General features: G+C 41.7%; 1 protein-coding gene across 3 annotated transcripts in view; it reads left to right on the forward strand.

The window, feature by feature from the left end:
* The window catches only part of Spg11 (SPG11 vesicle trafficking associated, spatacsin), a 55,184-nt gene that overhangs the window by 12,260 nt on the left and 17,318 nt on the right, over window positions 1-25,606 (forward strand). For all 3 annotated transcript variants that reach the window (XM_090318447.1, XM_090318445.1, XM_090318446.1), the window contains exons 8-26: window positions 539-668; window positions 2,004-2,159; window positions 2,556-2,731; window positions 3,841-4,017; window positions 4,969-5,040; window positions 5,615-5,742; window positions 5,990-6,165; window positions 7,243-7,441; window positions 8,541-8,744; window positions 9,891-9,997; window positions 12,263-12,408; window positions 13,240-13,398; window positions 13,914-13,980; window positions 16,023-16,188; window positions 17,727-17,932; window positions 18,871-18,979; window positions 20,556-20,715; window positions 23,103-23,372; window positions 23,834-24,034. In XM_090318447.1, coding sequence (XP_090174573.1) covers window positions 539-668; window positions 2,004-2,159; window positions 2,556-2,731; window positions 3,841-4,017; window positions 4,969-5,040; window positions 5,615-5,742; window positions 5,990-6,165; window positions 7,243-7,441; window positions 8,541-8,744; window positions 9,891-9,997; window positions 12,263-12,408; window positions 13,240-13,398; window positions 13,914-13,980; window positions 16,023-16,188; window positions 17,727-17,932; window positions 18,871-18,979; window positions 20,556-20,715; window positions 23,103-23,372; window positions 23,834-24,034 — 3,009 coding nt within the window. The remainder of the gene's footprint in view (window positions 1-538; window positions 669-2,003; window positions 2,160-2,555; window positions 2,732-3,840; window positions 4,018-4,968; window positions 5,041-5,614; window positions 5,743-5,989; window positions 6,166-7,242; window positions 7,442-8,540; window positions 8,745-9,890; window positions 9,998-12,262; window positions 12,409-13,239; window positions 13,399-13,913; window positions 13,981-16,022; window positions 16,189-17,726; window positions 17,933-18,870; window positions 18,980-20,555; window positions 20,716-23,102; window positions 23,373-23,833; window positions 24,035-25,606) is intronic.

A 25,606-nucleotide genomic window follows, 5' to 3' on the forward strand; every position in this document is an offset into this window, starting at 1 on the left:
TATATGGAAAGGACAAGGACCGAGCAAGAAATTCTGTGTGGTTAAGCAGTTTTGGTCTGAATGATTATTACTCAGGTCTGAGAATATGGGGGTCTTGCAGTCACCAGGAAAGTTGTAACCACTTGAGGGCAATTTTGATTCCTATCCTGGGATGGATGTCTACAAAGGAAGCTGTTCCTGGAAATTAAGACAAACCTAGAAAGTAGGAATAACTCTTAAGAGCTAGGTAAGAGAAACAAATGGAGTTACTTGTAGCACCTATTGATTCCTCCTTCAGTCACCGAGACGCACCGTAGATTGTTTTATTTTCAGAGTCTTCACCAGGACCTAGAAAAGATAGTCTCTTATCTGTTAGTTTTAGCACACTAAGTTCTAAAGTTGAAAAATCTGTGTCCTAGGACTAAAGTGATCTACCACTTGTAGCCCCCGAGTTCAAATGCAGTATTGCCTCCCCAGGTTACCCCCACACCCATATTCTGAATCCTGGATTTTATTTTTGCTATTGTAATTTTTTTTTTCTGATTTCCTCCAATTTTAGGCTGGGATAGAAAATCGTCAGCTAGACACAGTAGATTTCTTCTTGAAGAGCAAAGAAAATCTTTTTACTCTGTCTCCCAAATCTTGTGTAGATGGTCAGTTTGATGTGCCATCCAGTTTATATTTAAAGAGTAAGTAAACGATTTCTAATTCAAGCCTACCATTTCTAATCACTTTTAACTTACTGGGGTTTTTGTTGTTGTTGTTGGTTTGGAGCTTGAACTCAGAGCCTGGGTACTTTCCCTGAACTTTTTTGCTCAAGGCTAGCGCTCTGCCATTTTGAGGCACACTTCCACTCCTGGCTTTCTGGTGGTTCATTGGAGCTAAGAGTCGCATGGACTTTCCTGCCTGGGCTGACTTCAAACCACGATCCACAGATTTCAACCTCCTGTGTAGCTGGGATTACAGGCGTGAGCCACTGTCTTCTGGCTGCTGTTTTTTTTGTTGTTGTTGTTTGTTTTGTTTTGTTTTTAATCTGTGCTGTTTCGGTAGTAACTGGGGTCTAAATTCAGGTCCTCTCACTCTCATACTTGGTAAAGAAATGTGCTCCAATTGAGTCTTACTTCCAGCTCTTCTGATGATAGGACTCACTCTTTTCCAGGGAGAGCAAGGCCTCTGACCATTGTGCCCTGCCCTGTCCTGCCCTGTCCTGTCTTGTCACAGCTCTCTGTTACTTGAAGTCTTCTGGGGGACCATGTCTGACTCTCCTTCCTTCAACCCTGTCTAGTGGCCGTCTCCAGCCCAGACACTGTGGCAGGGTGACTGATGTCTCCCTCAGCTATAATTGTTGCTTTATACTCTCCTGGTGGAAAGCCCATGCTTCCCATCATTGTCATAAAAAAAGCTAGGTCCCTGGACTGATTGAGAGCAGGGTTTTGGAAAGAAGGAAGTAAGGTTTATTAATCTGCCTGTCAGAGGAGATAATTGTGTGGTGACACGGTTCCTCAAAAGCTGCCTTATGTGTCCCAAGGGGGAGGGCTGGTTTTTAAGGGAAAGTCAAGTTTGGGGTTCCCAGGTTAACCACCTGCTGGCTCATTACTACTAGTCACTGACGCGTATGTTCTGCTTAGAAAAGTTTACCATTTTCTATGGCTTCTACAGAGAGTGTGCTGACCTAGAGTGAGGCTGAAAGTATTTCCCAACAAGAGGGATGTACGGGGAAAGAAAGACCAAAAAAATAGAACTTAATCAACTTCAGATTTTAGCTCTGCCATGTACTTTAACCTCTCTGAACATTAGTTTCTCATATAACAGGATCTCTTTAGGTTTTGAAGATATTAATATAATATCTAATATATAGATGGCCCAAAAATGGTAGCTAATAGTACTATTGAATAATTATTAGAAGTGTAATAAGTCTTCATGAAAGTCTTTGTTCATATTTTTATTGAAGTATTGTATTTTTGGACATGTTAATTTGGAGAGAGTAATCTAGTATTATTCATGTTCCCTTCTTTGATTCTCAGATGTGGAAGAGCTGACACCAGCATTGGACTTATTATGTTCAGCAATTAGAGAAAGTGATTCTGAAACCCAGAGCAAACACTTTTCAGAACAGCTGCTCAATCTTACACTGTCTTTCCTTAACAAACAAATAAGGGAGCTTTTTAATCACACTGAAGGTAAGAATACTAACATGAAAGGACAGTTGTGCCAGTTCTGTATCAAAACATGGAGATACAAACCTTTTTGTTACATGGAAGAGCATAAAAAGTTAAGTTCCATTTGCTCATTTAGGGTAAAAATTCAGTAGAGGTTTTAATATTGGTACAAAGTTGGTACAGAGACACGGGACTAGGCACTATGAAGAAGTATGGAAAAGATTACATTAAGGCACAGTTACTTAGAAGTAGAATACATCCTAAAACATTGAAAATACTGATTTTGAATGTTGCTATTGTCTGGAATTTATAACAAGTCATAGTATGTTTCTTGCCTTTCTCTTCCCCCTCCTCGTGTTCGTGGATGTGCATGTACACACCTCTACACTTGAATTGGCACATGGGTGTTTTCCACAGAGCTAGATGAATATCTACAGGAAGGAGTGAACATTTTGACAAGCTACATTAATGAACTCCGAACCTTCATGATAAAGTTTCCTTGGAAGCTAACAGATACTACGGTTGGAAATGTTATACATAAAAATGTCCCCACAGTAAAAGAGAATGATACATGGGAGAAGCTCAGCTCTGAAGTAAGTATAAATAATTATATTGTTTTGTCAGATTCAATGAATCTGAGAAACCAACAGAAGAAATAGAATTTAGAATTTCTTTTTCTTCTTTTCCAGTCCTGGGAATTGAACTTAGGGTCTGGGCACTATCCTTGGGTTTTTCTCAAGGGTAGCACTCCACCACTTGAGTCACACCACCACTTCCAGCTTTTTTCTGGGTATATGGTACCCAGGAATTGAACCTGAGGTTTTGTGCATGCTAGGCAAGCACTCTACTACTAAGTGACACTCCCCGCCCCAGAATTGAGGATTTTTTGTTTTTGGTCAGTCATGAGGTTTGATCTCTGGCTCTGGGCGCTGTCCCTAAGCTCTTCAGCTCAAGGCTACTGTTCTACCACTTGAGCCACAATGCCACTTCTGGTTTTCTGATAGTTAATTGTAGATAAGAGTCTCACGGACTTAGTGCTTGGGCTGGCTTTGAACCATGATCCTAAGATCTCAGCCTCCTGAGTAGCTAGGATCACAGGCATGAGCCACCGGTGCCTGGTGCTTATGTAGGGTTTTTTTTTTTTTTTTTTGCTAGTCCTGGGCTTTAGCTCAGGGCCTGAGCACTGTCCTTGGACTTTCTCAAGGTTAGAGCTCTACCACTTGAGCCTCAGTACCACTTCCAGCTTTTTTCTATGCATGTGGTACCAAGGAATCGAACCCGGGTCTTCGTGCATGCTAGGCAAGCACTCTACCACTAGACCAAACTCCCGGGCCATAGTTTTTGAATGGAGTATCGCAGGTATACTTTGGCTAGCACTGACCTTAAAATCTCTGCCTCTTGACTACTTAGGACCACAGGTGAGAGCTTGGCTGCTTACCTCTCTTCTCTAATATACTGGGATACTCGGATCAGTCTTTTTCAGGCAGTATAGTAATTGCTTTGTTTGTCTTCTGCTAGATTTCAAGCTAGATTTCAAGTTCGTAGAGAGCAGAGTCTGTTTTAGTCAGTTTCATATCCTCTGCGCCTAGCCCTCAACCCAAATTAAAGATTTTAAATAAAGATTCCTAAGTTAGGTACCCCAAAATGTGTATGTCCAATGTTAATAAATAAGAGTTTTTGCTTTTTTTCTCCCCTCTTCTAGGAAGTTACTGCTCATGCCATTTTAAATAACAAAATACCAGAGGCACAAACCTTCTTTAGGATTAACAATCATCCTGCACAAAGACTCCAGGAACTTATTAAGATAGGCCTAGATTTGGTCTTTAACAGTTTAAAGAACAACAATATAAAGGAAGCTTCTGAACTTTTGAAGAATATGGTGAGGTGTAATGCATTTTTAAAAATTTAAAGCCCCTCTCCTTCCCTCCCCCCGTCTCTCTCTGTCTCTCTCTTAAAGAAACAGAGACTTACTGTATAGCCTAGAATAGTCTTACATGTATGTACAGTGTTCACATTTCAACTTCCTGAGTTGTGGAATCTCAGGCATGCACCCTACACACTCTGTGAGGCAAGTGTTTTCTGTAGAGGCTTCACGCATGCCAGTTCAGGCAAAGGGGCTCATTTTTTATTGGAGGACATTCTGTATGTTTGATGGGATTCCTTTTGTCTCCACTTGATCTTTATGGACTACTTTGTTTATGGCTTCATGTTTTATAATTTTGCTTCATTTGGTAAGGGAATTCCTCTTGAAGCTGGCTCTCATCACATAGATGGAATTGTCCCTCCTGATGACTTTCTGAAGGTTTGGGTGGAAAGAGGAAAAAATGTTAGGGGTTGATGAGGTTATTTTTGTTTGTTGTTGCCAGCCCTAGGGTTTGAACTCATAGCCTGGGCACTGTCCTTGAGCTTTCCCAAGACAAGTGCTCTACTTCTTGAGCTACAGCACCACTTCTGGCTTTTTCTGTGTATGTGATACCGAGGTATTAAACCCAGAGCTTTGTGCATTCTAGGCCAAGCTCCCAGTCCGGGGTTGTTGTTTATATCAACCTTTAAATGTTCAACTGAATAAGCACAGCAAGTTGTTGTAGTCTTGGCCTTGCAGTAAGAAAACATTATCTTAAATTGTTCTACTTGCTGCCTTTGTTCTCCCAAATGTTTGAGGGACTTTAGGATTAGCAAATATATATAATAGGTATGGAAAAATGAATACTTGAGAAAAATGTTTACCTGCAACAGAACCATCCTGTGTCTAACATGTTTGTGTTCAACATGTTCATATTTTATATTTCCATTACAAAATGTAAAATGCTTTTGATTTTCTATATTCTAGGGCTTTGATGTGAGAGATCAGTTGCTCAAAATATGCTTCTATACAACGGATAAAAATATACGGGACTTTTTGGTAGGTAAAGGTGAGACTATGTAATTTTCTCTTTGCTTTTTTATTTATTGTTGGGGTGATATATCAAAGGATTACATTTACATTTGTCAGGCAGTGGGTATATTACTTCTTGAACATTGGGAGAAAAACATGGGAAGGAGTACCAATTTCCCTTCCCTGTTTTTTTTTTTTTTTTTGGCCAATCCTGGGACTTGAATTCAGGGCCTGAGCACTGTCCTTTGGCTTTTTCCTCAAAGCTAACATTCTGCCACTTGAGCCACAGCACCACTTCTGGCTTTTTCTCAGTACCACATACCTAGGAATCGAACCTGGGTCTTTGTGCATGCTAGGGAAGCACTCTACCACTAGGCTAAACTCCCGACCTTTTTGCTTTTTGTTTTTGTTTTTGAATAGGATCTAGGTATGTACCCCAGGCTTACCTCAAATTCTCACATGCTTGCCTCATCCTCCTGAGTGCTGGGATTATAGTTGTGACCCACCTGAACCAGGCTCTTAAGTGACATATAATCTCATAAGTTTTGTTTTGCAAATGTGTTAAAGGTTTGTGAGGTTACTGTTTCATTTTTTATTCAAGGTTGAAATTTTGAAAGATAAAAAATACTTCTCTGAAAAAGAAAACAGAACTATAGCCTTTGTGCATGAAGTTGAGAAGCTTTATTCAGAACGTGTCCAAGAAAATAAGCAGATCCTGTCCTTTCCCAGGTAGTCTCATTAGTCTCCCCTTTCCCTTTGCTTTCTTACTGGTCTCCTATTGATAAAATTATAGGTGGTAGGGGCTGGGAATGTGACTTGAGCAAAAAAAGAAATTTAGGAATTGTGTCAAGGTCCTGAGTTCAAGCCCGAGGACTACCCCTCCCCTCGCTCCCCCTCCCCCCCAAAAAAAGGAATGCTGCCCCTCTCTCCAACCAAATAGAAAGTAAAACAAGTTTGTCATTGACACTGTTTCTAGGTATTGGATAAAGGAACAAGAATTTTTCAAGCACAAATCTGTTTTGGACTCATTCCTCAAATGTGATCATAAAGATGAACTTAACAAAGAAGACCATAGAATTGCATTAAATTGGGCTCAATGGTGGGACAAACCAACTCAAGAATATATGCTTCTTCCCCGGATAAGTCCAGAAGGCAAGTATGAGAGAGCCAACAAATAAGCATGTTGAGCAAACATTAAATTAGGTATCCGTGTTTGACTATTGGCATTGCTCTTCTAGAATTTTTTTTCTTTTTTCTTTTTGGCCACTTGCGGGGCTTGAACTCAGGGCCTGAGCACTGTCCTTGAGCTTTTCTCAAGGCTAGAGCTCTACCACTTGAGCAAAAGCACTACTTCCAGATTTTTCTATATATGTGGTACTGAGGGATTGAACCCCGGTCTTAGTGCTTGCTAGGCAAGCACTCTACCACTAGGCCAAACTTCTGGCTCTTAGAATTCTTTTGGAGAGGAGGAGGATTCAGTTTCTTTTAAGATTCATGTCATATTAAATCCTCCTAGGATTTTCATAATGTATTTATAGTGTGAAATGAATAAGTGTTTGAGTGAATTGAGATCTAAGGCAAAGGCCTTTTATCCCAGCTTTAGAGTAACATCCTTATTTTTTCCAATAGTTTTGAGTTTCTTCTTCTATAAATGGGGATTCAGATTCCATAAGAACTTTGGAAAACTGCAATGAGCAATGGTAATTCAGAGAATCCATGTTTATTATTTTAGTAAACTCAGGGTCTAGGCACTGTCTGTGAGCCTCTTTGTCCTCAAGGCTAGCAGTCGACCACTTGAACCACAGTGCTACTTCCAGCTTTTCCAACTTTTTCCAGTTTGTCAGGGATAGTTTCATGGAGGGGCTGGGAGTTTGGCCTAGTGGTATAGAGTGTTTGCCAAGCATGCTTGAAGACCCGGGTTTCGTTCCTTGGTACCACATCATAGAAAAGCTGGAAGTGGTTGTGTGGCTCAAGTGGTAGAGTGCTGACCTTGAGCTGAAGAGCTCAGGGACAGTACTATGCAGGTCCAGAGTTTAAGCCCCATGACAAAACAAAAATAACATGGAAAGAGAAGCGTAAAGGAATTACAGAAGTTAACAAAACAAGCAGAAGACCCAGATCATCCATCCATTACATGAATACTAATGTTCTGACTGTAAATATCTACTCTAATTCAGTATTGGATTACATGTCAATAATTGTCTTAAAATGTGTTTTTTCTTCTTATAGAATACAAATCATATTCATCAGAAGCCCTGTGGAGATACTTCACAGCTCACCATGATTGGTTGAGCATCACCTTCTGGATTGAAGAATTTCAGTCCCAGGAACTTCAAAACAAATGGCCCCCACTAACTGTTGATATTATTGATCAGAATACTTGCTGTAACAACTACATGAGGAATGAAATTTTAGATAAACTAGCCAGGTATGGTATCTGTTGAATTACTCCCCAGTGAGAAGAATTAAACAAGGAACAGTATTTTAAGCTGGTGTAGTAAAGAGGGTATGCCTCCGTGGTAAGGCATTTGCCTAGCATGTGCCAGACCCTGCTTGTGTTTGATCCTAATGTTGTGTGTGTGTGTGTGTGTGTGTGTGTGTGTGTGTGTGTACATGTATGTATGCATGTGTACACAATTCTTCTTTGAAACCCCATAGGTATAATTTCCTATTAGCAAGTTTAGACTTGTTTAAAGTTGTCTTGAACTGATGTTTTCAAGTTATCTGCATAATTTAACACTAAGTGGTGGGGAATAGGCTCTTAAATATAGATTCTAAATATAGTTCTTCCCAAAACATTCTGTGTGTATTGATGTAAAAGTGTTGTCAGTAAGGCTATAAGGAACAAATGGTTAGAACTAAGAGGAGGACCCTCCACTAGGAGTTATCTTGGTGATTATCTTCACTCTTCTCCATATTATCACTGTATGTATTGTTCTTTGCATGATGTGGAACTGCAGAGGAAATTTTGGTGAATTTTTCAGTGCTTATAGAAAATTCAGATTCAGAGTTAACTACACTTGCCATACTGGTTTGGACAGTGAGGGAGGGGGAAGGATAAAGACAGCCAGGAGATGGTGAGTGTAGTTTAGGGTTTTGAAATAGCCACATACCAAAGGTAACTTGAGACTCTAATTGCTACCTCTAATGAAATCATAATGAACCTATACAGGGAACCAGAAAAAAAAAAAGAGCATATTTATAGAGTTAAAAATGGCAACCTTAGGGCTGGGAGTTTGGCCTAGGGTAGAGTGCTTGCCTAGCATGCACGAAGACCTGGGTTCGATTCCTCAGCACCATATACATAGAAAAAAGCTGGAAGTGGTGCTGTGACTCAAGGGTAGAGCTCTAGCCTTGAGAAAAGTCCAAGGACAGTGCTCAGGCCCTGAGTTCAAGCCCCACAACTGGCAAAAAAAAAAAAAAGGCAACCTTAATTTGTAAATAGTTCCTGAATGTTAAATAATAGACACCATTTGATGTCTTCTGAACCTATTAACTTTTCAACTTACACTTGAACTGCCTCACAGGAATGGGATTTTTCTTCCATCTGAACTGCATGACTTTGAACTCCTCCTCCTAAGACTGAGCCGTATTGGGGGTATAATACAAGATTCACTCCCTGTTCAAAACTACCAGTCCAAAGAAGGTTGGGATTTCCACTCTCAGTTCATTTGCTACTGTTTGGAGCATGGTCTGCAGCATCTACTTTATGTCTATCTTGACTATTACAAGTGAGTACGGAAAACTGACCCTTCATACTTTCTACTTTCTTTAGGAAACTGTTAGCATTCATATGAGAATACTACTTACTTTGTTAGTACTGAGAACTGAGCTCAGGGCCTTGCATTTGCTCAAATGGTACTCTACCACTTGAGCCACACCTCTAGTTCTATGTTCTTTTTTGGGAGGGAGGTCTTGAACTTGACCTGGGAGCTATCCTTGGGCTCCTCGCTCAAGGCTACCACCATACCCTTGAGCCAAGCCCCACTTCCCATTTTCTAGAGGTTAACTAGAGATAAGAGTCTCAGGTCCTTTTGTGCTCCAGCTGGCTTTGAACCTTGATCCTCAGATCTCAGCCTCCTGAGTAGCTAGGATTACAGATGTGAGCCACTGTGCCTGGCTTCTTTTGTTGTTTTGAGAGAGGTTCTTACTATGTATTTCATGATTCTCCTTTATCAGCCTCCTGAGTGCCAAGATTCATTTTTTAAAGCTAGTTATCTCTGAGCAAACAAGTTTTAATTCTGTCATATCCTGTATGTTACCAGAGAAGTATTTTTTTCATATATTTTTTATTGTAATTAATAGAAGGGTTATATGATATTTGCCAGATAGATGGTGCATTAATTCCCATACATTGATACCCTTTCACATGTCTTGGTCCCCATTTCCCCCCCCCCACCCCTCATCTTGTTTTTCCCCGTTCCCTATCCAATTTCAGATAACAAATATATCCAATATATCAGGTAACAAAGTGAGATAGTGTAACTATATGAGATAACCAAGGGACAGCAAAAGTGATGAGACATAACATAGTACCTTAAGAACAACAATCATTCATTATATAGCTTATGTTTACATCCTATTTTTTTTTTTTTTTTTTGCCAGTCCTGGGCTTGAGCTCAGGGCCTGAGCACTGTCCTTGGACTTTCTCAAGGCTAGAGCTCTACCACTTGAGCCTTAGCACCATTTCCGGCTTTTTTGTATGTATGTGGTGCCAAGGAATCGAACCCCGGTCTTCATGCATGCTAGGCAAGCACTTTAACCACTAGGCCAAACTCCCGGCCCGTTTACATCCTATTTTAAATGACAAGTTTAACAAACAAGTACCAGAGAAGTATTTTTTGCTTTTGCTTTTTTTTTTTTTTTTTTTAATATAGACTTAGTCCTGAAAATTGTCCTTGTTTGGAAAAGAAAGAATTACATGAAGCTCATCCTTGGTTTGAATTTTTAGTCCAGTGTCGGCAAGTTTCCAGCAATTTAACAGGTATGAATGTACTGCATTCAAAAATTTTTGTTTAGGTAACAGATGTACTCAATGGTGTGTAACTGTACTCTTTAAATTGTATGACTATAGTCTTACATCTGACAGCAATCCAGGCTCATACTTACAAAACAGAAGACCAAATATTAGCCTTTTACCACCAAAAAAAAGCCAGATTTGAAGCTGAGAGCTTGTGAGTTATGTTATATCCCCTTTTCCTGCCTCAGCCTCTCTTGGCAAGTTTCTCTACCTAGTGCTTCTTAGGAAGCTTTTTTTTTTGGTTGTGGGGCTTGAACTCAGGGCCTGGACAAGATCCCTGAACCACAGTGCCATTTCCGGTTTTCTGATGGTTAATAGAAAATAATCTGAGATTTTCCTGCCTGTGCTGGCTTTGAACTGTGATCCATAGCTCTCAGCTTTTGTTTTTTGTTTTTTTTTTTTGCTAGTCGTGGGCTTTGAGCTCAGGGCCTGAGCACTGTCCTCAGGTTTTCTCAAGGCTAGAATTCTACCATGTGAGCCACAGCACCATTTCTGGCTTTTTTCTATGTGTTTGGTACTGAGGAATTGAACCCAGGTCTCCGTGCATGCTAGGCAAGCACTCTACTACTAGGCCAAACTCCTGGCCTGAGAGTGTCACTTGTAGTGCCCAGGCTAGCTTTGAATGCAATCCTCAGATCTCAGCCTTCTGAGTAGCTAGGATTACAGGTGTGAGCCACTGCTCCCTGCATTCTCAGCTTTTTGAATAGCTAGAATTACAGGTGTAAGCCATTACTGCCTTGCTATTAGGAATATATTATTTATATTGGTTTGCTTTACTCTGTGGGGTACGAAGCCAACGACCTCTCATTTGCTAAGCATATACCCCCTGAATCTTTTTATTTAGGAGCTCCAGATGGAATGAAAAGAAATATATGGGATTGCTTTGTCCCTGTGACATAGCTTCTGAGAGCCGTGTTCTGTTTACAGTCAGAAAAAAGCATTTGCTTCTCAGAATTTTGCTGATGTTAAAAATTTTAGCTGATTTGATAACTCATTCATGGCATCAAACTGTTTTTCCTCATGCCTGAGCCTTGTCCCTGAGCTCAAGGCTACTGCCTTATCTCTGTACCTGTTGTCCCTGAGCTCTTCAGCTCAAGGCTACTTCCTACCCCACCTCTGGAGCCACAGTTCCACTTCCCATTTTTCTAGTGATTAATTGGACATAAGAGTTTCATGGTCTGGGCCGGGAGTTTGGCCTAGTGGTTAAAGTGCTTGCCTAGCATGCATGAAGACCTGGGTTCGATTCCTCGATACCACATACATAGAAAAAAGCCGGAAGTGGTGCTGAGGCTCAAGTGGTAGAGCTCTAGCCTTGAGAAAGTCCAAGGACAGTGCTCAGGCCCTGAGCTCAAGCCCAGGACTGGCAAAAAAAAAAGTTTCATGGTCTTTTGTGCCCAGGCTGGCTTTGAACCTTGATCCTCATATCTCAGCCTCCTGAATAGCTAGGATTATAGGTGTGAACCACCGTGTCCAGTTGAACTCAGTACTTTTGAGTTAGGCATTTTGTATTTCCTTCCTTGAAATTGGTTATTGCTTTTGTCCATTTTTCTGTTAGTGTTTTTTGACATTAATTTGTATGAACTCCTTGTTGAGATATTTACTTCCTGAAATTGTCATTTGTTGTAATTTTTATTCTTTGCCAGTCCTGGGGCTTGAAATCAGGCCTGGCTGTCCCTGTGCTGCTTTTTGCTCAAGGCTAGTACTCTACCACTTGAGCCATAGTGCCACTTCCGGTTTTTTCTACTATGTGATACTGAGAGGAACCGAATCCAGGACTTCATATGTGCTATGTAAACACTTTACCAATTCGACCACTAAGCCACCTTTCTAGCCCCTTTTTTTTAAACATCAATTTTTCCTTTATGATAGTTTTCTATTGCCTTCTTATTTTTTATTTTGCCAGTGCTGGGGTTTGATCTCAGGGCCTGAGCACTGTCCTTGGGCTTTTTCCTCAAGGCTAGAGTTCTGCCACTTTAGCCACAGCACCACTTCTGGCTTTTCTATGTATGTGGTACCAAGGAATCGAACCTGGGTCTTCGTGCATGCTAGGGAAAGCACTCTACCACTAGGCCAAACTCCCGGCCCTTCTTTTGCTTTTGAACTTAGTTTTTTTTTTTTTTTTTTATGGTAGATAGTTAAAAAATGATTTTCCATTCTTAAAACAATGTATCCTTTAATTTAGTATTTATCCCTTTTAAGGAAACAAAAAATACCCTTTTTATTTTCCAGATCCCAAACTGATCTTCCAGGCTAGCCTTGCAAATGCTCAGATTTTGATTCCCACCAATCAGGCCAGTGTAAGCAGTATGCTACTGGAAGGGCATACCCTCCTGGCCCTTGCTACTACAATGTATGCTCCTGGGGGGGTCAGCCAGGTATGGATAGCACTTTTATGTATTATGACAAAATAGAACTGATTTTATGTTCAGCAGAAATATATATTGTGTATAGCTCTCACTTGATATTAAATATAACCACTGACGTATTTCAATGGGTTGAAGAGCATAAAATGAATATTAAACATTTTTACATGCTAATTGGCTAGGGAGCTAGTGCATTACATAGATTCCCCCCCCCCCCATTAGTATGTTTTCTGTAGCTCCAGGTTTGTTTATAGGATAGGATCAGAATCAGGGTCTGGTTACTTCTAGGCATAAGTATATTTTAGATTTATTGTGGTTAGGAATTATTCTCTTTTTTTAGAGAGATAAAAAATAAAGCATAATCTGTAGCTACTCAAATCAATTCTTTTGAGGTACTTAGTGGAAAAGTGCTTCTTTTTGCTTTTTGAAATGTGCTTGGTTAAAGGAAACCTGAGTGTACTATTCATCTATTCTTGAAAAGTTTCATTCTGCCAGGCTGGTGTTGATATAATCTGTCTTAGATTTGGTTTTAATCATCTGTCAGAAATTAAGACTTACAAAATCACATTAGACCTGAGGAGGAAGGGCCCAGGAATCATCTATTAGTTTTAGTAATCTTTTGTCAAAAACATATTGTTTGAAGACAACTGATAAGCTCTTTCATCTCCTAATTTTGTTCAAAAGGAAACTGAGGCTTGATATTAAATATGTAGTCCAAAATCACATAGTCTTTGAACTGTTAATCTGGTACTACTCCAATAGGAGTCACCTCTGCTGGTAACTAATTTGTAAAGCTTAAAAAATATTTACTGTTTAAACATTATGTCTAATCTTTTTGCATAGGTTGTTCAGAATGAAGAAAATGAGAGCTATTTAAAGAAAGTGGATCCCCAGCTACTGAAGATGGCCTTAACTCCTTACCCAAAGCTCAAAACTGCTCTCTTCCCACAGTGTACTTCTAGTGTTCTCCCACCTGATATAACACTCTATCATCTCATTCAGGTACTCTGTTTGGGAAGTCAGTTTTCATATGCATCTTGTAAATGGTGGACATTTCGCATAGAGCATTATTTATACGTGGTAAAGCAGACTGTAGGTATGATAATTGCACACAGCCTATAACTTTGCTTATTTTAAAGAGATTTCTTAAAGCCTGGTTTTTTCTCCTCTGATACACTCATTATTATATGCTCTGTAATTCTTTAAAGGTAGAAAGTCTTGTCTTTTTTTTTTTTTTTTTTTTTGGTGGGTCATGAACCCTGGGAGCTGTCCCTAAGCTCTTAAGCTCAAGGCTACCACCCTGTCCTTGAGCCAAGCCCCAGGTCTTGTTTTTTAGAGGTTAATTGGAGATAAGACTATCATGGACTTTTTAGTGCCTGGGCTGGCTTTGAACCAGATCTTCAGATCTCAGCCTTCTGAGTAGCTAGATTTACAGGTATGCGCCATGAGCCATGAGCCAGGGCACCCGGCTTTTCATTTATTTTTGGGTGAGTTCTAACTCTCTTTTTCATTTTCAGTCCTTATTGCCATTTGATCCTGGTAGGTTGTTTGGCTGGCAGTCTTCCAACACACTAGCAATAGGAGGTAAGTTGTTATGAACACTTTTTACCTGAGAACATTTTAGTAGTTTGGAAGATAGGTATTAATAAACATAAAGCCAATCTTTTTTTCCCCCCAGTGCTTCTCTTTTAAACAGAAAAGCACATTTCAGTGGTAAACATGTGTTGTGAATTGAAAGTAGATGTGTTAGGTTTCTAGAGCTGTATGGCAAATATAAATATGTACTTGCTTGTATTTCATTCCCTTTCTAAAAAATCCCCCCCCCCATTTTTTTTTTTTTTTTTGTGAGTTAAGGGGCTTGAACTCTGCCTGGGGGCTGTCCCTGAGCACTTCAGCTCAAGGCTACTACCCTAACCCTGGGCCTAGGCATTGTCCCAGAGCTGTTTAGCTCAAGGCTACTGCTCTACTCTTGAGCCAAGCCCCACTTCTGTTTTCTAGAGGTTAATTAGAGATAAGAATCTTGGGTCCTGGGCCGGGAGTTTGGCCTAGTGGTTAAAGTGCTTGCCTAGCATGCATGAAGACCTGGGTTCGATTCCTCGGTACCACCTACATAGATAAAAGCCGGAAGTGGTGCTGAAGCTCAAGTGGTAGGGCTCTAGCCTTGAGAAAGTCCAAGGACAGTGCTCAGGCCCTGAGCTCAAGCCCAGGACTGGCAAAAAAAAAAAAAAAAAAAAAAAGAATCTCGGGTCCTTTTGTGCCCCAGCTGGCTTTGAACCTTGATCCTCAGATCTCAGCCTCCTGAGTAGCTAAGATTACAGGCGTGAGCCAGGGTGCCTGCCCCCCCCCCCTTTTTTTGCAACTAGTATCATAAAGGTTATTACTTTTGGTGTTGATATTAAATTCTAGCTCTGCTAAATAATAGTTGTATGGCCTTTGGATTTGACCTTTTGTCACTTCTCTGAAATAAGATTAATAACACAGTGCTCACCTTACATGGTACTGAGAGAATGAAATGAGAGGAGACATTTGTAAAGCTCTCACAAAATAAGCGCCATTGGCACCACACATTGCTGTCCTGTGTTTATCAGATACAGGACAGAATCCCCTGTCCTGTTAAAATGGCTTCAACCCCATCACTGAGCTGGCATTTTGCCCCTTCAGGAACTTGAATGCTTTGCTCAGAACATGACAAGGCATGTTCTCTGCTTGGTCTTTACTCTTTTTTTTTTTTTTTGTGGGTCATGGGGATTGAACTCTGGGCCTGGCACTGTCCCTGAGTTCTTCAGCTCAAGGCTTCCATCCTACCCCAGGATCCACAGCCCCATTTCCCATTTTCTAGTGATTAATTGGAGATAAGAGTCTCAGGGTCTTTAATGCCCAGGCTGGTTGTGAACATGGATCCTCAGATCTCAACTTCCTGAGTAGCTAGGATTACAGGTGGGAGCCATTGCACCTGGCTGTCTTCCCTCTAGTAAATTCTGCTTTGTGGGTTTCGGGATGTACCAGAGACTAAGGATTCTCACACATTGTCATCTCTAACAGATGTAACACTTTTCAGCCAGAATTCCTTGCACACCTGCAGTAATCATTAACCTTTGTTCCACCAGCAGTGGATCAGACCCAACAAAACTACAAATTCTGGTAGGAGGAAGATTCCGTTACCATTTAAAAATCATGCAGCATATCAGCCTATCTTCATCAGAGATTTTTCCAACTCAGTGCATTCAGTTTACATATGAGGTGAAAAAAATCTAGAAATGAGAAGACAGACTACTTTGCAGAGAGAATTGTGGATCCTAAGAGAATCTGGGAAAAAGAAAGCAAATAAAAGCAAAAACAAATAAAATTACAAGTAGATTTAATGTTGAAGAGGCTTGAATGTTTTGTGCAACTTTGGAACATCTTCATTTTAATAGTAATTACCCATAAAAATGAGAACTAAAGTCTGTACACTGAGGTAAAATAAAACTGTTTTGGCTAGTTACACTTTGTTATGCAAAGTGTAATAGTAGCATAAAATGATTACAGCAACCAATTTTCTTTTACCATGGAGAGTTCATCTTCCTACATGCACATCTGGTATCATGAAGTACAGTGAAGTAACACTGCTTCATTCTCTTCCCCAGACACACTGAATCATCTCCCTCATTTCTCTAGCCCTGAGCTGGTGAATAAATATGCTATAATGGAACGTCTGAATTTTACTTATTATTTATATCATGGACGCCCATCTTTTGCCTTTGGTACTTTTCTGGTCCAGGAATTAGTCAAGAGCAAGACTCCCAAACAACTGTAAGTATTTGAAAATGTAATTGTACTTTTTTTCTTTTTTATTTGTTAGTACTAAAGTTTGAACTCAAGGCTCTTTCCTACTTGGCTTGGCCTGAGTAGAGCTTATCACTTGAACCACATACCCAGCCCAACTTTTTGCTGGTTCTTTTGGAAATGGAGTCTGGTAGATTTTCATGCCTATGCTAAGATTACAGGCACGAGCCATTGGTGCATGAGTTAATTGTGCGCTTACCAAAAAGCCTATCTGGCTGGGCACTAGTGGCTCGTGTGTACAGTCCTAAACTCAAAGCAGGCCAGTGCAGGAAAATCTATGAGACTCTTATATCCAGTCTACCAAAGAGCCAGAAATGAAGTTGTGGCTCAAATGGTAGAGCCTTGAGAAAAATGCTAAAGCCCTAAATTCAAACCCTAGTACTGGTACACACCCTAAAAAGGGCAGAGCTGTCTGATTGCAGCTAGTTGTAATGGAACATAAACTTTGCATTTAGGATTTTTTTTTATTTACGTAAATTGTTGTTGTTATTGTTGCTTGTGGGGCCTGGGCACTGTTTTGAGCTCTTTTCCTCAAGATTAGCACCCCACTACTTGAGCTACAGTGTCACTTCCAGTTTTCTGGTGGTTAAATGGAGATAAAGTCTCGCAGACTTTCCTACCTGGGCCAGTTTTCATCCATGATCTCAGGTCTCAGCCACCTGAGTACCTGGGATTACAGGTGTCCACAGGTGCCAAGCTTTGTTATTTTTATTTTTATTTTTTTTGCCACTCCTGGGGCTTGAACGCAGTGTTTGAGCACTGTTCTTTGGCTTTCCACAAGGCCACTTGCACCCCCGAGGTCTTGGAAATCTTTTCAGGAAACTTCCTGCACAATTAAGGTGTATATTTTGGTTGATGAGTCCTTTAAAATAATCAGTGAGCCAGGTGCCCAGTGGCTCACATCTGTAATCCTAGCTACACTGGAGGCTGAGATCTGAGGATCCTGGTTCAAAGCCAGTCTTCGGGCACAAAAGGACCTGAGACTCTTTATCTCCAGTTAATTGCTAGAAACCTGGGAGTTGGGCTGTGGCTCGGGATAGGGCGGTAGCATTGAGCTGAAAATCTCAGGGACAACGCCCAGGCCCAGGGGTAGGGTGGTAGCCTTGAGCTGAGGAGCTCTGGTACAGGGCCCTGGCCCACAGGTCAAGCCCCATGACCCACCCTCCCCCACCCAAAAAAAATCACACTTTTTTAAGTGGTCTTTAGTTTCTCTGTTGTTTGTGTTCTTAATCATAATTAAGATATAGTGGCAGTCCTTTTGCAATTCTCTTCCATGTTTTCTGTGTGAAATTGGAAGCTGGAATAATTTATACTGAGTAGGTCATTAAGAGAAGACAAATCTATGGGAATGTAGGCAGCTACTTGGAACCCTAATGCATATGTACAAAAAAGAAGGGGAAGGGAATGGAAAATCCTATCTGGTACTCTGTATATCATTGATGTAACTTCTTTCCTTGGTGAGAATAAGTTTTAATCTACTGATAACGTTTTGATTTCCTTTTCAGGATCCAGCAAGCAGGCAAGGAAGTCTATATGTTAGGGCTCTCCTCCTTCCACATACCTTCAGTAGGAGCTGCCTGCATTTGTTTCTTAGAATTGCTTGGTCTTGACAGTTTCAAGCTCAGAGTTGACATGAAAGTGGCAAATATAATTCTGGGCTACAGGTGTAGAAATGAAGCAGCTCAGTTCACCATTACCAGAGAGTCTTTAGGTATGGCACTTTCTTTTTATACAGCTTCGTTTGTTTGGAAAAGGGCAATAGATCTGAAGCTCTCTTGAACTGTGAGCCATGGGGAGAAAATTATTTTCCTGTTTCATTTTTTTTCAGTATGCTCTTTTTGCACTTTTTTGGGTACTTGACGTTCAAGTGACCCTGAGCCACAATTTTCAAATAAAAAAGCTAATGTTTTGGCCCGGGAGTTTGGCCTAGTGGTAGAGTGCTTGCCTAGCATGCACAAAGACCCGGGTTCGATTCTTCGGTACCACATACATAGAAAAGAGCTGGGAGTGGTGCTGAGGCTCAAGTGGTAGAGTTCTAGCCTTGAGAAAATCCAAGGACAGGGCTCAGGCCCTGAGCTTAAGCCCGGACTGGCCAAAAAAAAAAAAAGGCTCATATTTTGATGTTTTCTTTTGACTGCATATATACTATGTATGTGTATATATATGTGTGTATGCATATATGTGTGTGCATGTGTATATATGTACATATATGTATATATGTGTACACACACATATATATAAATATATTTACTTGTTTTGTCTGTGTGGGACTTAAACTCAGGGCCTAGGGGTTGTCCTGGAAATATTTTGCTAGTGCTCTTCTCTCTTTGAGCCACAGCTCCATTTCTGTTTTTCGTACCAGAAAAATAGAAGATAAGAGAACCATGGACTTTTCTGCCTGGACTGGCTTTAAGCCTTAATCCTCAGGATCGTAGCCTCCTGAGTAGGTAGGATTACAGGCATGAGCCACTAGTGCCTGTCTTGGATTATTTTCTTTTTTGAAATGGGATCTCATTATGTTGGTTAGGCTGGCCTTCAGCGTCTAGGCTGAGATGATTCACTGTCCAAGCTTCCTGAGAAACCCAGACTACAAGAGTACACCACTGTGCCTCACTCATGTTTTGTTGTTGTTGTTTGTGTTTCTTAAAGCTGAAAAACTAAATAAACTGGCAGATCATGAAAAGGCAACCACAGAAGAATTGCTTATTCTCTTAGAAGAAGGCACTTGGAACAGTATTCAACAGCAGGAAATAAAGAGGTTTGTCAATGCAGTCACAACATCTTACAGAGTAAGCCTCTTGTGCCAGCCTTGGTGTAGTCTTCCTGCTAATGCATCTGGTAATTTTTACCAAGATCTCTGTAGGTCTAGTCTTACCCATTATACACTGAAGAAACGGAGAATGATACCTAGTTGCATCTTGCCAGTAGTGATTCCCTATCTAGAGATTGTCAAGAACTTTGCCATCTCTGCTAGTTCTGCAGGTCAGAGAAGGTTTCAAGAATTATATGTTGCAGAAAATGTGGAATGGCTCTCAAATTTAAGTAATGTCCTTCTTATTACCAACTGATAATACCTGTGTACAAAAGCACATTCATGCCTGCCTTCTCTGTTTGCTCTGTCTCTGAGAACACACTCCTGTCACTGCAGCAGGACTTTTGTTCTTCTAGGAGGAAGCCTGGGTACCTGCCAGGGAAGATACTTTATAAAGGGAGTCACAGAATTGAATGAAGTATTACAGAGTTTGACTCTCCCCCTCTCCCGCCCCTGGCAGTTCAGGGAGGATTCAAGCTAGACTATGTACTTGTTTAATGATTTAGGGGATATGTGAACTATGACAGATAAGACTATTCTGCTCTAAAAGCAAGAGTTTATTTTTTTTTTCAAAACACCTTAACAAATATTTGTTTTTGTTAAAGGGCTGTGTTTTTGTTTTTGTTTTTTGCAAGTCCTGGGCTTGAGCTCAAGGACTGAGCACTGTCCTTGGCTTTCTCAGGGCAAGCCCTTTACCACTTGAGCCCCAGTACCACTTCTGGCTTTTTTTCTATGTATGTGGTACCCAAGGATCGAACCCAGGTCTTCGTGCATGCTAGGCAGGCACTCTACCTAGGCCAAACTCCTGATCCCTTAAAGGCTCTTTTTTTTTTTTTTTTTTGCCAGTCCTGGGCTTGAGCTCAGGGCATGGGCACTGTCCTTGGGTTTTCTCAAGGCTAGAGCTTTACCACTCAAGCCTCAGCACCACTTCCAGCTTTTTTCTATGTATATGGTACCGAGGAATCGAACTCGGGTCTTCATGCATGCTAGGCAAGCACTCTACCACTAGGCCAAACTCCTGGCCCCCCTTAAAGGCTTTTTATTTAAAAACACCCCCCGCCCCAAAATATGTGAGCCATGTGGTAATGGCCTGAATTTCTAGCTACTCAGGAGGCTGAGATCCGAGGATTGCAGTTCATAGCCAGCATGAGCAGAAAAGTCTTGTGAAAATCTGATTTCCAAGTAAGGACAAAAAAAAGCTTGAAGTAGAAGTGTGGCTCAAAGTGGTTGAATTTTACCTTTGAGGAGAAAACTTAAGGACAGCGCCCGGCCCTTGAGTTGAAGCCTCAGGACCAGCACTACAAGTTTTTGTTATTTTATTTATTTATTTGTAGCACTGGGGATTGAATCCCATCTACTAAGTAAGTCCTGCCAAAAACATACACTCTTTTCCTATCCAGTCCCTGGTTGAAAAGCTTTTAGAGAATATATTATGACTAATACTGATTTTCCAGTTTTAAACTAGAGCCATATTTTTATAACATCTTTATCTCTATCACCCTATCCTTAATTCTAATTGTAGGTTATCCAGTGAGTCTAGCAACCAGTGGGCACTAGTGGTACAGTTCTGCAGGCTCCATAATATGAAACTGAGCACGTCTTACCTTAGAGAATGTGCCAAGGCAAATGATTGGCTACAGTTCATTGTTCACAGCCAACAACATAACTACCACCCAGAAGAGGTAAACCATTATCATTGGCAACTACTCAAGAAGTTGGAATACTTTTCAGAAGTACTGTTCTTTCTGTTACGTAGACACAACTCTTGTTTGAGTTAACAGTTATTTTTACTGAGTTGTGGTATGGTCTATGAGCCTGAGTTTCTGTGGCTGACTATGCAGATTTACTTACAAGAAGCAAACATCCTGGGTACTTTTTTTTTTTTTTGTGGGTCATGGGGCTTGAACTCGGCCTGGGTGCTGTCCCTGAGCTCTTCAGCGCAGGGCTACCACTTCTGTTTTCTAGAGGTTAATTGGAGATAAGAGAGTCAGGTCCTCTTGTGCCATGGCTGGCTTTGAACTTTGATCCTCAGATCTTAGCCTCCTGAGCAGCTAGGATTACAGGTGTGAGCCAGTGCACCCAACTAACATGCTGGGCACTCTTGACTCATTAATGTAATGCTAACTGCTCAGGTTGAGATTGGAGAATCTTAAGTTTTTCTTCCCAGGCAAACACATTTGAGACACTTACTTCGAGGTAGCCAGCAAAAATTGAACAGGAGGGCCGGGAGTTTGGAACAGAGGTAGAGTGTTTGCCTAGTATGTACTAAGATGCGAATTTGATTCCCCGGTACCACATACATAGAAAAAGCAAGATGTGGTGCTGTGTGGCTCAAGTGGTAGAGCGCTAGCCTTGAGAAAGCCCAAGGACAGTGCCCAGGCCCTGAGTTCAAGCCCGAGGACTGACAAAAAAAAAATGAACTGGAGGTGCGGCTAGCAGGGTAGAGCACCAGCCATGGTATTGAGTGAGAAAGACTCTTGAGTTTTGGCACCAGTAATAGCATATGTACATTACAAAAGAGTAAATAGATCCGGGGGTGGTGGCTCACACCTGTAATCAATCCTAGCTGCTCAGGAGGCTGAGATCTAAGGATGGCAGTTCAAAGCCAATCCTAGCACTGAAGACCGTTAGACTCCTCTATCTAGAATTAACCACTAGAAAAACAGGAAGTAGTGCTATGACTCAAGGGATAGGGCAGAAGCCTTGAGCTGAAGAGCTCAGGGACAGTGCCCAGGCCCAGAGTTCAAGTCCCACAACCGACAAAAAATAAAAAAATAAAAAAGGAGTAAATATTGGGCCGTGAGTTTGGCCTGACCCAGGTTCAATTCCTTGGTACCACATACTTAGAAAAAAGCTGGGAGTGGTGCTGTGGCTCAAGTGGTAAAGTGCTAGCCTTGAAGGAAGCTCAAGGACAGGGGCCTAGTGGTAGAGCGCTTACCTAGCATACATGAAGCCCTGGGTTCAATTCCTCCGTACCACATACACACAACAAACCAGAAGTGCTGCTGTGGCTCAGGTGGTAGAGTGCTAGTCTTGAAAAAGCTCAAGGACAGTGTCTAGGCCCTGTATTCAAGCCTCAGCAATAACAATGAAACAGTTGGGCACCAGTGGCTCATGCTACTTAACTAATTAACTTAGCTACTTGGGAGGCTAAGATAGGAGGCTTGTGGTTCAGTCAGCTTAGGCAGGAAAGCCAGGGAGACTTTATTGGGGGGAGGGGAGGGTGCATGGGGCTTGAACTCTGGGCCTGGGTGCTGTCCCTGAGCTCTTCAGTTCAAGGCTGCCGCCCTACCCCTTGAGTCACAGCACCACTTCAGAGTTTCTGGTGGGTAATTGGAGATGAGAGTCTCTTGGTCTTTAGAGCCTGGGCTGGCTTTGAACTGCGATCCTCAGATCTCAGCTTCCTGAGTAGCTAGAATTACAGGTGTGAGCCACCCTGCCTAGCTCAGGGAGACTTCTATCCCTAATTAATTACCAAAAAGCTGGAAGTGATGCTGTTGGCTCATGTGGTAGAATGCTACCCTTGAGCAAAAAAGCTTAGAGATAACATGCAGGTCCCAGGTTCAAGCCCCATGACCAGCACACCAAAATCAAAGGAAACCAGTCTGGTAGAGTGGCTCACGTCTGAGCATTCAGGAAGCTGAGGTAGGAGGATTCCAGCTTTGACCACAGTCAGCCCAGGCTACACGGTGAGATGCTACTGTAAAAGAAACGCAGCGGATTATTTTGTAAAATTTTATGGTCACCACTGACCATAGTTTGTTTGGTTTTTTTTTTTTTTGCCAGTCCTGGCTTGAGCTCAGGGCCTGAGCCCTATCCTTGGACTTTCTCAAGGCTAGAACTCTACCACTTGAGCCTCAGCATCACTTCCAGCTTTTTTCTATGTATGTGGTACCGAGGAATCGAACCCGGGTCTTCATGCATGCTAGGCAAGCACTTTAACCACTAGGCCAAACTCCCGGCCTGACCATAGTTTTGAATAAGAATAATTTTGACTGATTTTCTATAACATATTTTAGCTGAAATGGAAAATTGAGTGTTTGTTTTAATGATCTAACATGCATTTTAGGTGAAATTACTTCTTCAGTACTTCAGCCCAGCCCTTCAAGACCATTTAAGGCTGGCTTTTGAGAAGTTGCCATTAGTGTCCGGCTCTAGAGGGGACTGCAATCAAGTCTACAAGCCCCCCCAGGAACTCCAGAAGAACAAAGAAGAGACAACTGATTTCTTTGCACTTCTTCTCCAGTGCTTAGAGGAGCCAGACTCCTGGCGCCGGCTGCTGGCTGAGGCAGTGAAACAGCAGGCTCCTATCCTCAGTGTTCTGGCCTCCTGTCTCCAGGTGAGTGGCAGGCAAAGCCTGAAGTAAGGACCCAGAGAGAAGGAAAAGAAGCAGTTAGGGAGAGGAAAGCAGCCATAAGCAGGTGATGGTGACAGCACAGTGCACTCCTCCAAGGCCACTGTGTCTACAGCTTGGTCTCTGATCCATTGAGGGCACTTCTTTGTGCCTTGCTATTCATGAAGTTCACATCGTCAGGATTGTGGTTCCTGCTTGGTGGACAGTCCACTGCTGTGCCCTTAGCACCTTTAGCAGGAGAGGGGACATTCCACATGTTCCCTCAGTTAGCAGACAGATGGAGGGTAGTCTTCCTAATAGGTCTTTGGTCCATTACAATTTCATCATTTTGGAAACTTTTTAAGCCATTTCAGCTAAGTGAGGTGACTTGTTTTAAAGAAGAAATAGTCATGCTTAACATCTGTTAGGAAATTATTTTATTTTGGAAATGTCTTGTTCAATGACAGGATGCCAGTGCTGTTTCTTGTCTCTGCGTCTGGATCATTACTTCTGTAGAGAACAGTGTTGCAGCAGAAACAATGGGACATATTCAGGACTCAATAGAGAACCATCTGTGGGACCTTGAGGACCTTGCCATTGTCTGGAGAATATTACTGTCAAGGCAGAAGAACAGAACTCTCATTCGAGGTTTCCAGCTTTTCCTTAAGGTGGTCATAGTCTTTAATACTGGCCTGCTTTTTTTTTTTTTTTTAAATGCCAGTCTTCTGGCTTGATTTCAAGCTTTGGAGCTTTTGTGCTGAAAGCAAATGCTCTTCCATATGAGCCACAGCTCTACTTCTGGCTTTTTTTTTTCTTCCTGGTATTTAAATGGAGATAAGAGCCTCACAGACTTTCCTTCATGGACTGTCTTTGAACCACAATCCTTAGATCTCATTCTCCTGAGAAGCTAGAATTATTGCATAACCTGGATTTTTTTTTTTTTTTGCCAGTCTTGGGGCTTGAACTCAGGATCTGAGCACTGTCCTTGAGCTTTCTCAAGGCTAGAGCTCTTCCACTTGAGCCATAGCACCACTTCGGGCTTTTTCTATGTAGGCAGAACCAAGGAATTGAACCCTGGTCTTTGTGCATGCAGGCAAACACTCTACCACTAGGCCAGACTCCCAGCCCTATAATCTGCACTTTAAGTTAACAGATGATAAAGTAGTAGAAGAAACTTTTTCAAAATTATTATTTTTTTTGTTGCCAGTCCTGGGGCTTATACTCAGGGCCCGAGCACTGTCCTTGGATTTTCTCAATGTTAGAGCTCCACCACTTGAGCTACCATGTCCAGCTTTCTCTATGCATGCAGAACCAAGGAATCAAACCCTGGTCTTCATGTATACTAAGCAAGCATTCTGCCACTAGGCTGAATTCCCAGCCTTCATTTATTTTTTATTTTTTAAAAATTTTTGGCTAGTCCTGGGGAACTTGGGGTCTGAGCACTGTGCTCTACACTTGAGCCTGCTGTAGCTCAAGCTTTGTTGTTGTTGTTGTTGTTGTTGTTGTTGGTCGTGGGGCTTGGACTCTGGGTCTGGACTCTGTTCTTGAACAGAGGTCCTCTGGGCCTGAGTGTTGTCCGAGCTCTTCTGCTCAAGACTACTGCCCTACCCCTTGAGCTACAGCACCATTTTTGGTTTTTAGTGGAGGTAACTGTCTCATGTTCTTTAATACCTACGCTGACTTTGAACTGGGATCCTAAGATCTCAGCCTCGTGAGTACCTAGAAATACAAGTGTGATCTTCTGCGCCCAGCTGGTGGTTAAACTGTGGTCCTTATCCTGCCCCACCAAAAAGAGCTCACAGCCTCAAGTCCTTAGCTAGGAAGGAAGAATCTTCAGGCTCAAGTTGGTGATTCTTATTACAAAATGTAAAAAATAGGCTGGGAATGTGGCTTAGTTGTAGAATGCCTGCCTGGGTTCAATTGCTCAGTACCACATACACAGAAAAAGCCAGAAGTGGAGCTGTAGCTGAAGTGGTAGAGCCCTAGCCTTGAGCTGAAGAGCTTAGGGACAATTCCCAGGTCCTGAGTTTTCAAGTCTCAGGGATGTTTAAAAAAATGGGGGCGGGGGGCAGGAGTTTGGCCTAGTGGTAGAGTGCTTGCCTAGCATGCACGAAGACCCAGGTTTGATTCCTTGGTACCACATACATAGAAAAAAACAAAAGCCAGAAATTGTACTGAGGCTCAAGTGGTAGAGTTCTACCCTTGAGAAAGTCCAAGGATAGTCAGGCCCTAAGCTCAAG

The sequence above is a fragment of the Megascapheus bottae genome, chromosome 25 (genome assembly GCF_031878675.1).
Source record: "Megascapheus bottae isolate mThoBot1 chromosome 25, mThoBot2.hap1, whole genome shotgun sequence".
NCBI classification, from domain to species: domain Eukaryota; kingdom Metazoa; phylum Chordata; class Mammalia; order Rodentia; family Geomyidae; genus Megascapheus; species Megascapheus bottae.